At 39.1% G+C, this 12,428-nt stretch overlaps 1 protein-coding gene across 1 annotated transcript in view; it reads left to right on the top strand.

Moving 5' to 3' along the window:
* Window positions 1-12,428, top strand: part of EXOC2 (exocyst complex component 2) — a 729,898-nt gene that overhangs the window by 604,491 nt on the left and 112,979 nt on the right. Inside the window, exons 2-4 of the mRNA XM_049765112.1 lie at window positions 765-913; window positions 4,428-4,604; window positions 6,365-6,491. Of these exons, the coding sequence (XP_049621069.1) occupies window positions 796-913; window positions 4,428-4,604; window positions 6,365-6,491 (422 nt within the window). The 5' untranslated portion in view covers window positions 765-795. The remainder of the gene's footprint in view (window positions 1-764; window positions 914-4,427; window positions 4,605-6,364; window positions 6,492-12,428) is intronic.

The following is a 12,428-nucleotide window of genomic DNA, read 5'->3' as shown; positions in this document are numbered from 1 at the left end:
GTCTGCGCTCAGAAATCACTCCTGACTTGGGAAACCATAAGGGACGCGGGGATCGAACTCAGGTCTGTCCTGGGTCAGCCGCATGCAAGGCAAACACCCTACCTCTGTGCTATCCCTCCAGCCTCTAATAACTCAGTTTTGATACAATTATAGTTTATTTTAGAACATCTATTATCACATAAAGGAAGACCATGTATCCTCCCCTCTCAGTTTCTCCATTTCCTCTTGACCTCCTCACCCCTCCCCAATGTCTTCTAATCTTCTTCCTGTCTCTCTTGATTGGCTACCTCAAGACATATTTTATAAAATTATCCAGTTCATGGTCCTTTGTGCTCAACTTCTTTTACTTTTGGTTTCTTGTTGCCAAGAGTGTTGAAGTGTAGTAAGTAAGGGTGGCATTATGTTCTCTCTGTCATTCTCTTGGAAGTTCCTGGAACTGAGGGCTACTTCTTTGTTACTCTTTGACAATTTTTTTTATGCTGCTAGCTAGAATGTCCTTTGCCCATTTGATATTGGTACAGTCCCTGTTATTCTTCTGATACTTGCGCTATTTACTAAAATGCTCTTTAATCAGTTGATATTGGTGCAGTTGATATTGCTGAGCACAAGCTGCAACGTTCAGAACTATATATGTAGGATGTATCCTTTCTGGATTTTTCTACTCAGTGTCTGGTGTTCTGTTAGTTTTAATCAGTGCATAGCTCATTTGGCTTTAAGCTTGGTTTGATTTTTTTTTTTTTTTTGATCCCTTTCTCTTTTAACAGATCACTTCTGTGACTTGAACTACAAGGCACCATGTCTCGGGCCCGTCAACCCCCCCTGGTGACAGGTATTTCTCCAAATGAAGGAATCCCATGGACCAAGGTCACAATCAGAGGAGAAAACTTGGGCACTGGCCCAATGGACCTCATAGGTAAGGACAAGACTGTGCTGTCTATGGGAAGAGAACCAAGCTGTATGCTGGACAGTTAAGGCCAGGCACAGAAATTTGAAATGGTGAAGGTGAAGGGAAAACTAGCTCTGTGATTGGACGAAATGATGGGACTTCAAATGCAGAAAATGTCTGGCTTTCTGACCTCGAGTTAAGATCGCTGACATGTCTTTTGAAGTAGCTGATTTTGACTTTTTTCTTATCCCCAGAAAATTAGATAATCCCAAGGATGCATGAAAATAGTAGGGATGGAAGACATATCCTCAATATTAACTGGCAGGCATTGTGAGTTCCCCAAGGTGACAGCATTAGGCGATATAAATTTCATCTGGCCTCAGCTTCAGGCAGGGCACTTCATTTTTTGAACTAAGTGTATATTACTTTTATAAACCTTGCTAGTTCAACCTGCCAAAAAAACCATTTTTTAAAAAAGCAAACTTAATCGGCTAAATAATTCAAGTGTTTTTTAACTCCGATGACATCTATACTAGCCAAGTAAAACACTATTAAAAGAAACTATATTTGGAATTCTACAAGTCACTTAAAAAAGTTATTATATTGCATGAAGCAGATCTCTTAGCTTTCAAGAATCTCGCGAAAAAATGTGCTCAAGAAACGAAGAAATCAGTCTTATTATCTGATTTACTTTTTATGAAATTGAAAATGACTTCTTCGAATCTGTGTTTAAACTATCTGGCCAATATTGACTTTGTTAGTTAAAATGAGGTTCAAATTAAATCGGAGCGACTTTGATAGCGGTTTTGGCTAGTCTGAGGAAATTGTAGTTTGGGGCAGATTTTTCTCCCTTTTCTGTCCCATCCTGTGTACATTATTCATTTTTGCTGCTTTTTTTTTTAATTTATATCTGTATATATTAAATCCATTCTCAATTTTAAGGTTTTTTTAGTTTGTTTTTGATTTGGAGTCACCTTGTGCTCAGGAATCACTCCTGGCAGGTTCAGGGATTGAATCCCGGTGGCTGTTTACAAGTAAGTACCATATCCACTGTACTATCTCTGTGGCACTTCAGTTTTCTATTTTTATCCAAATGCATTTCTTCGGAGAGGGCACAGGGATAAACATACATGGCCACTAACATTTGTTGTCAAGTTCTCCTTTATGAAAGTGATACAACATTTGAAACCACAGGAACCTTTTAGGTACTATAAAATTTTTATAATAATACTACTTTAATAATAGTAATAATGTAATATCGACCGATAGTGATAGAAAGTAACCACGTAAGAGTTTCATATTTGAAATATTCCCAATCATTTAAAATGCATAGGTTGAGGCCATAAAATATTCCCTGAGCAAATATACACTGAGTTGTTTCTTAGGGTTCGCTTTAAATGTGGAGGGGAATGCCAAGTACACCCTCTCAAATTGTGTATATTTTTATTTTTGTTTTTTTGGGACATACCCGGTGACACTCAGGGGTTACTCCCGGCTCTGTGTTCAGAAATCGCTCCTGGCTTGGGGGACCATATGGGTCGCCGGGGGATCAAACCGCAGTCTGTCCTAGGCTAGCACAAGCAAGGCGGATGCCTTAAGACTTGTGCCACCGCTCTGGCCCCTATTTTTAATTTTTGTTTAAATTTTTTTTAATATAAATCACTATCAGGAAAAATAACAAAGCTATCTTCTCTTGTAGGCTTTTTGAGTTACAAAAGCACTAAAAATCATATAAATTTACATATAAATTTATATAAATGTCACTCTACATTTAAACATAGCAGCCGAAAACATAGTCATTTAAGGCATCCTTAAATACTGTTATTAGAAAACCCAAATTCCACACATGAATATATAATGGCTTCTTTAGGGAAACTCTTGAAATTTGTTAACTGTAATAAATGCAAACATTGTTAGGATACTCCTATTTCTCATCGTCCTCTTGAGCTAACACCGCATAGTTGCTAACTACTCCTTTTACTTGTAACCAAAAACAAAACGAAAAAGGCTTCACACGATCTTCCCTGGGTTTTTCCCACCACCAAATTTGGCGTTCGTTAAAGTATTTCTAGTTGACTGAAAACATCTTCCACACTTGACTTCTGAACAGAATAAAACGTTCAACGACGAGAAAAGAAAGCACAAAGTGTCTGGGTCTCAGTCACATACGTTTCCGATGGCTTCTCTCCATAAATGTTTATTGTCCTAGTCTCTGTTCTGTGGCTAAGGAAATACACAGTTCGTAGTAGACCAGATGACTGTGTCTTCATGGCCATGTAAATTGGGGCTGGTAGCTTCTGTGTTAGGATGCTTCAGTTCTTTTCTGTTTGGCTCTTGCCTATGTGCTGGTTCTCCTGGTCTGGGACCTGAGGGAGTGGTGGAGCCTTGAGAGGTGGAAGGCTTACTCTGCAAGTAGAGTGAGCTCTCGTCCAGTGTCCCTGATGAGCAGTAGGGCAGCTTCAGTATCGCGAAAAGACTATTGGAAGATGCTGCCTTAGTGACCCAGCTGTGCCCCCAGGTTGTGGCTCAGGATATTTTGAGGGAATAATCTACTTTCATTCACTCTGTTCAAGGAGATGCAAGTACTTTAAGAGCGTAATTGAATTCTAGTAAAAAAGCGTGTGTGTTGGATGAATGTCAAATATTTTTAGGGAACGATATTCACTTGTCAATACACTTTAGAATTGTAAAGCAATAGCCGAGATATCTAATAACTGTGCCAATTTCCCTTCTATTCCCTCTGAAAACACTGTAAGGTTATTTTAGTCTAAGCCAGTAATCCAGGTTGCCTAGACATAATTGTTATGGTCATTCTTTTTTTAATTTTACTGATATCTGTAGATACACAGATTTCTAATGTCTTGGAGAGAGTATTTAGAAAGAAAGGTACATGCTTTGCACTCAGCTAACTTGGGTTCCATCCCCGGCACCACATTTGGTCCCCTGAGCCCTACTACAAAGGATCCATTTTTTAAAAATTACTTTGCCTGCTAAGCATATGCTTATTAATAAAAGTGTGTTTTCCACAGATTTCATTTTCACAAGTGATTCTTGAGGCAGGAACCAGAAGTAACTACTGAGCTCCACTGGTTGAGACCCAGTCCCTAACCAGAAGCATCCCTCCCTTCTCCTCCTCCCACCCCCCACAAATATATAAAAGTAGTGTTTCTTCTGATCTTTCTTTCTTGTAACCCTTCTGTCATATTGGTTAGCCTCCTGGTCTGATGCGGTGGTCCCCTCATTTATGAGGTTTTTCATCAGTGACCCTTCAAGGGGCCAAACTATGATAAACACCGCTTTCAAGAACTCTGTACTTTGAGAAAAACATAGTAATAAAATCAATAGAGGGCAGTCTTTTTGTAAATAATATGGAGCATTCGGTAATAGAAATGAACTATTGAAGAGGAAATATCTTTGATCTATTTCTGTTCCAATTCAAGGAAAAGAAGCCCTGGTAGCACTACTGAGTCAAGAAAGACCTTTTCATGAGACAGCCATACCGAAGGTTATGAAATTGGTTACGTGCTCCCTCTAATTTCAGGTTTGACGATCTGTGGACATAATTGCCTCCTGACGGCAGATTGGATGTCGGCAAGCAAAATTGTATGTCGGGTGGGACAAGCCAAAAATGACAAAGGGGACATTATTGTCACAACCAAGTCAGGTGGCAGAGGAACCTCAACGGTCTCTTTCAAGCTCCTCAAACCTGAAAAAATAGGTATGATCTTTCCTGATTTTATTCCAGACAGGAAAATTACATTGAGCATTGTCTTTTCAGATGGAAAACAAAGATAAGTACACAGTCATAGTTCTCTAACTTCTATTTTATGTTTATTTTGACAGGAACTGAGAGATTAGTTAAAATGACTTTTGAAAAGGCAATTTGCTAAGCTAATGGAGTGATCTGGAGAGCATTCTCACTCTAATTTCTATCCTTAAATTTTTTGATAATGCCAGTTTGATTTTCCTTTATTAGTTTTTAGGATGTGGTTAAGATTTGATGTCAAATAGTCCCTTTATTTGGTTAATTAGCAGTAAAATGATCTAAGTAAGTCCTTTTTTTCTATTTGATTTTCTTGGAACAAAACATCACCTGGCACCTGGATGTGCCATTGGTCCTTACTATTCTTTGTACCCCATGATATAAACATCTTCCTTTTGCTTTATCCTATTAGTTACAAGCCTGAATAAAAACCAAGATAGTAATTGGGGTTTTAGTTCTGCTGCTGTGTGACTTCAAAACCTTCTTTTTCTGTGGTCAAAAGTAAAATAATAGTATTCCTACCTCTTAGGACTAAATGATTTTGATGATACATGCCATAAAGTGGTTAGCACAGCCCTTTATAGAGAGTAAGTACTCCGTAAGTTAGTACTTTAAAATTCTTGGGGACTGCAGAGATAGTACCATGGGTAGGGTGCTTGCCTTGCATGTGGTTGACCCCAGTTAATTCCTGGTATCCCATATGATCCCCCTAACATTGCCAGGAATAATTCCTGAGTATAGAGCCAGGAGTAAACCCACTGAGTATATTAGGTGTGGGCTCCAAAACAAAATAATAAAAAAAAATTTCTTTAGCTAGTTCTTTTACTGACCCTTGTCTCTACTACATAAAAAGAGTATCTTTCATTTTTTTAGTTTTCTAATGCTTTGCACATGGTCATTACTTGATAAATATTTGTATAGTAGGAATATCACAGACATAATTAAATCCAGGCCTCTCTTCTCTCTTATATAGAAAGGTAAATACTTTTTTAGAATGTCTTGTCTTGCCTTTATTTTTTTTAATCTTACCTTCTAGTAGCTTTGCTTTTCTTAACTGCTAGAGTTTTTTTGGAGATAATTTTTAAATAAGTAGTTTTGTTCTTGTTTTTCTCTTACGTTGTATAAGACAGATGAAGAAATAAACAGTGCACCATCATGAATGAATTTTTATTTTTCAGACCCAAAGAATAAAAATAGTCTTTAACTAAAACTAGAAGCTCACCATGGTATATTCTCAGCATTCATTATAAATTGAATTAACTAATTGCTGGACAATGCTCTATATCAAAAACATATGCTCATTTAGGGCTAGGGAAGGAAATTAAGGAGAAAATTAAAAACGGTACATATAGATCTATCTATATGGGAAAGAGATAATTTTGTTGAATTTGCTAAATTAATGTACTATTTCTAAATTATTTTTTTCTCCAAGGCTTAATTTTCTTTTCTTTTGGATAATGTCTGATGGACCTCAGAAACAAAAGTTGTCATGCTGGTCTTTTATACATTTTTAATATTTACATATGTATATATATATATATTTCTAGTGCTTTTAATTAATTCACCAACTACTAAAAAAAATGAAACCGATGCACCATCAGCTCTTGCAAACAAATCTGGCGTGTATCTTGTGTCTCTAAAAGTCTTAACCGTGGCAGGACACCGGTAGATTCTGGAGCTGCAGCTTTTAAATGATGTGCTTCCCATTTTGGTAGGTATTTTGGATCAGTCGGCAGTATGGGTTGATGAAATGAATTACTATGATATGCGTACCGACAGGAATAAAGGAATCTCCCCCTTGTCCCTACGTCCTGCAAACCCACTTGGCATTGATATCGAAAAGTGAGTACCTCTTTGTCATTGGTCCTTCCTTCCTTCCTTCCTTCCTTCCTTCCTTCCTTCCTTCCTTCCTTCCTTCCTTCCTTCCTTCCTTCCTTCCTTCCTTCCTTCCTTTTCTTTTTCTTACCTTTTCTTTCTTTTTGTTTCTTTACTTCTCTCTCCCCACCCTTTCTTTTACTGCTGGAAAGTTCTATATACTTCATAGTTGGTAGAGTAGACTTTAGAACTCAACAGGGCAGCTCAGCTGAAGTGTGTGCAGTTGAGAGACAAGTTTTTTGGCTGAAAGCTTCCCCCCCCCCCAGCTTGATCATGAAGGATGTTTCAATGACTTAAGATTTTTGGCAAAAATTCCCTGAGCTCTTTAGATTTTTGAGTTTACATTTCGTGAAGAGAAATTGTCTTGCAATTTTGGTAACTTAGGCTTTTAATGATAGAAGAATTAATATGTTATCTGGAGCCGGTCTGAGTTTAAATATTTAGATGATACTCGAAATGAAAATAGAACTTTCCATTTGTTCTGTGTGGGGGAAATTCTTTTAGACTCATTTTTCCCAGTGTCATCTTTCCTTTTGTTTCCACCCCTTGGCAATAATTCACTGATGCACACTGACTGCGTTCATCAGGATGTGGCAGGTAAACTCTCTCTCTAGTGCTTTTTTCAGAATCAACTTTCACTATTCACACTGGTCTTTCTTACTAAAACGATTCATCTCACTTGTCATATCTAATTTATTTTCTCATCCTGGGATTCTGCTTATGGAGTTCTATGCGCTATCAAGGGGCATACTGTTTTGTTAGCATCATGCCAGTAGTTTTATTTTAGGTTTCTCTACATATAGAGAACGGTCTCCACTAATCTTTATTTAGTGCATGAACCTACACTTGTGGACCATTAGTAATTCAAACAACAGGTTTTTATTTATTTATTTATTTGTTTGTTTGTTTATTTATTTAATCTCCTGAAGATGTTCCTTCCTGGCGGGGAGAGAAGATCTGAGTATTTTTGATCTGGAAAGTTTTCATGTGTGGAGCTGCTCAGAGTTTTAACAGAGCTTTTTTTTTTTTTCAATTTAAAAAGCCAGTTATTTAATTGGTTTTTTTTATTTGTTTTGCAATAATACTTTATTGTGTCCTATGGTAAACATTTGATTTGCTTCCAATTTTGTTGAGCACTTTATTTTTTTTTAATTATCTTTATTTAAATACCGTGATTACAAATATAATTGTAGTTGTATGATTACAGTCATGTAAAGAGCACCCACCTTCCCCAGTGCAGGATTCCCACCACCAATTTCCCGGATCTACCTACTCCCCCCCCACACACACATACCTGTACTCGAGACAGGCTTTCTTTTTCCCTCATTCATTCACATTGTTATGATAGTTTTCAGTGTAGTTATTTCTCTAACTGCACTTATCATTCTATGTGGTGAGCTTCATGTCATTAGCTGCACCTACATGGAAGGATGGGGGGAAGTAAGGGTTGGGACTGAGGCAGTAAAATATTAGAAATGAGCTTTGTAGGGCAGTATCCAGGTCCCAATACAAGATGGATATTATGGATATATAGAATATATGCACAAAATATTATCAATATGAAAACAAAGAGAAAAAATTTCCACTGACTGTTCCAATATAAACCAGTGCTAGAACAGCCTGCCTTCCTCCCAGAGCGCATTCCCATTAGTGTAGGGAGAGATAGGGGGAAAGCCTAACAGAGCTTTTTGGGGGGACCACACCCAGTAGTGTTCAGGAGTTACTCCCAGCTCTGCACTCAGAAATCCCTCCTGGCAGGCTCAGAGGACCCTATGGGATTCTAGGTTTTGAACCCAGGCCAGCCACATGCTAGGCAAACTTCCCTGCCATGCTGTATCTTTGCCACTTAACTGAGAAGTTTTAACTGAGCTAGGACTTACCTAGGTCAGGGCTGTGAGGTCCTTTGACGTGGATCATTTTAGAGTGATTTCCAGATTTCATTGCTCTGTGTCTTAAAGATTTGGAAGCTGGAGAAATGCCAGAGAAGACAGGTGGTTGCTAGATATGTCTTTACACTTTGTTTCAAGCAGGAACAGACCTTGCAGTGATAGTCACCTCATTCAGGACCTTTGCTCCTTAGTACAACAGAAGTTGATATAGTTGAATTTTCTCTGGCGACCAAATCTAGATTCATTGTGGTCCCTGCCAAAATTCTAAAGGTGTTTTTCATAGACATTTGGAAGAACATCCCAAAGATTTATATATGACCCAAAACACCTCCAAAAAGTCAAAATAGTCTTAAGAAAGAGCAACAGTGCGGGCGGCATTGCACTTAATACTTCCTGACTATATTCCAAAGCAAGAATAATTGATACGCATAGTGTAGTATTGGCATAAAAATAGTCAGTGCAGAGGCATGGATTGGAGAGCAAGAAAGAAACCCAGGTTTATGCAGCCAATTAATTCATGGGAAAGAGCCAAGAACACACCAGAGGAAAATGATCTTCTCTTAAATCGATGACTGTTCATCAACAAGGCAGCTACTTTCAAAGGAATGAAGCTGGAACCTATTCGATTTAATAATTCCAAATCTGAGTGATTATCTGAAGAAAATAAAAATGCTGATCTTTTGGAGGGGCTCACCCAATAGTGTGCTCAGGGATCACACCTCGTAGTGCATGGGGGGACTGTTTGCAGAACTGGGTTTTGAGTCCAGATTGACTGCAGGTAAGACAAATGCCTATCCTGCAATGCTATCTCTTGGGCTTATCAATACTTTTGGGAAAATATATATATACCCTTGCCTTCATTGGAGATGATTGACTTAAAATCTCCCAAGTTTTGCAAAGGATCTGAGTTGTTGGAAAAATAGGTCAAGATGATGTGGTCTATGTATACAGACACATACATATACACACACGTCACATGGGAATATAATCCAATTATAAAAAGGATGAAATCATATTTGTGACAACCTGAGTGAACTTTGAGGGCATTACGGGAAGTGGAATGAATCCAGGAGAAAGACAAGTACAGAATCTCACATCTCTGTGGAATCCAGAAAAAATGAAAACCAAGTTCTTCAATAAAAAGGCTAGATGGGGGGCCAGAAAGATAGCATGGAAGTAGGGCATTTGCCTTGCGTGCAGAAGGACGGTGGTTCCATCCCTGGCATTCCATAGGGTCCCCTGAGCCTGCCAGGAGTGATTTCTGAGCGTCGAGCCAGGAGTAACCCCTGAGCGCTGCCAGTTGTGACCCCAAAAACAAAAACAACAACAACAACAACAACAAAAAGCTTGATGGTTGCCAGATACAAGGGGTTGTAGGTATAAAGTAAACGAAGATAATCCAAAAGAAAGAAAAAACTCAGAAAATAACTAAGTCCTGGGGCTGTGATCTCCAGCAGGTGAGTGACAACAGTTGCTAGTACCAGGTTGTGCTTGTGAAAGTTGCAGAGATCTCAAAGCCTCCAGCATATCCAGAAGCATTGCTTTCGTAACCATGATGCTGGGTCTTAGCTAGAGCCTTCAGGATGATTCTGTTGCAGTATCTGCAAATATTGGACCCTTAATACGGCAATCTAGAACATTTCTTTTAGTTTCTATGAAAATCCAGATAAAAACAATGCATTTCTTTTTTTTGTTACTGTTTGGGCTACACCCAGCCATGCTCAGTGGTTTTACTCCTTGCTCTGTACTCGGGAATCACTCCTGGCCAGGCTAGGGGGATCCTATGAGGTACCGGGGATCGAACCCAGGTCAGCTGCATTCAAGGCGAACACCCTCCCTGCTATGCTATGGCTCCGGCCAACATAATGACAGATTTCATCTCTATTCTTGATCTCTTGGCTATGATACTTAACCAAATACAGACGAGTGCTATTTGAGCACCCATAAAGTATTGGGTTCTTTCTAAATGCTTTTGAGCATTTTAATTTTACCCCTTTGAAGTAGGTGCAATTACCTCTATTTATATTAATCCTTGAAATCTTTTCAGGGCCATAAATCGGCTTATTATCTTAAAATAGTATTAGTTACGTTTGTTCAAGACGGCCTGAAATAGGGATAAAATAATATTTATTTCAATCTGCTACTTAAGTTTCAGTAATACTTGCCCAGTTAGGGGCTCATGAAAGGATAGATTTTTGGAAGGGTAAAAATCTGCCCCTCCTCTAAACATCAAGTGAACACAGGTCCAGACTTTCTTCTTTTAACTCAGCTAAATATTAAAACCAGTTCAAATATAGTAGATCTGCTCAAAATTGCAAGTCTGGTCCCAGTGGGAGTCATCTGACTGGCTATGGATCCTGAGCACTGTCAGTTAAGTTAGAGAGAGACAGAGAGAAAGAGAAAAGACAGAGGAGAGAGAAAGTTTTTGTTCTTTTTACAGTTTTTGTATTCTGAAGAAAGAAGGTGAGAACAATGGAAAAATGGAACAGTAGGACAAAACCTAAAAAACAAGTCAAGAGAATTGTTGGGGCTGGTAAATAGTTTTCAGGTTATTTTAATTTTTTTTTTTAGCAGCTGGCTTGGACATTGTATTTATATTTTAGATTTCTTTGACCTTACAGTGTGAAGTCGCATTTTACTAGAAGAGGAAAGGAAAGGAAGTTTGGATGTTAAAATGTCAGTGTATTGTATTATTGTATTTCCTGGATTCACTTACTATTTTCCTTTCTTTTTTTTGTGGATTGGTTTTTGGGGCACAGCTGTTGATGCTCCAGGGTTACTTCTGGCTCTGCGCTTAGAAATCGCTCCTGGCTCAGAGGACCACATGGGACCCCGGGGATCGAACCTCGGTCTGTCCTGGGTCAGTCGCCTGTAAGGCAAACACCCTGCTGCTGCACTACTGGTCTGGCCCCATACTTACTACATTTTGATAAAAGCTTTGGTCCCATAGAGGCTGCAGGTAGAATTCTTTTTTTTTTTAATGTGGGTTTTTTTTCTTTATTTAAACATCTTGATTACAAATATGATCGTGATTAGGTTTCAGTCATGCAAAGAACACCCTCTTCATCAGTGCAACATTCCCACCACCAATGTCCCAAATCTCCCTTCATCCCACCCCCCCCCCCCTGTACTCCAGACAGGCTTTCCAGTTCCCTCATTCATTCACATGATTATGGTAGTTCTCTGTGTAGTTATTTCTATAACTACACTCACCACTCTTTGTGGTGAGCTTCATGAAGTGAGCTGGAAGTTCCAGCCCTCCTCTCATTGTGTCTGAGGATTGTTGCAAAAATGAATTTTATTTTTCTTAAAACCCATAGATGAGTGAGACTATTCTGTGTCTCTCTTTCTCCCTCTGACTTATTTCACTCAGCATGATAGATTCCATGGACATCCATGTATAGGAAAATTTCATGACTTCATCTCTTCTGACGGCTGCATAATATTCCATTGTGTATATGTACCACAGTTTCTTTAGCCATTTGTCTGGTGAAGGGCATCTTGATTCTTTCCAGAGCCTGGCTATTGTGAATAGTGCTGCAATAAATATAGGTGTGAGGAAGGGGTTTTTGTGTTGTATTCTTATGTTCTATGGGTATATTTCTTGAGAGCACTTCCTTATGGTCTTTGCATGCAGCTGACTGGGTTTAATCCCTGGCATCCCATAGAGCCCCCTCCTGAGGCTGCCAGGAGTGATTTCTTTTTTTTTTTTTTTTTTTTTTTTTTTGGTTTTTGGGCCACACCCGGTGATGCTCAGGGGTTACTCCTGGCTATGTGCTCAGAAGTCGCTCCTGGCTTGGGGGACCATATGGGACGCCGGGGGATCGAACCGCGGTCCGTCCGAGGCTAGCGCAGGCAAGGCAGGCACCTTACCTTTAGCGCCACCGCCCGGCCCCCAGGAGTGATTTCTTAGCTCAGAGCCAGAAGTGACTCCTGGAGCACCACTGGGTGGGCCCCATTTCCCCCCCAAAATAATGGTGCTGAAGAACTCACTGCAGATTTCAAATAGTACTTG

The sequence above is a fragment of the Suncus etruscus genome, chromosome 18, assembly GCF_024139225.1.
Source record: "Suncus etruscus isolate mSunEtr1 chromosome 18, mSunEtr1.pri.cur, whole genome shotgun sequence".
NCBI lineage: Eukaryota > Metazoa > Chordata > Mammalia > Eulipotyphla > Soricidae > Suncus > Suncus etruscus.
This window is presented reverse-complemented; position numbering and strand designations above follow the sequence as displayed.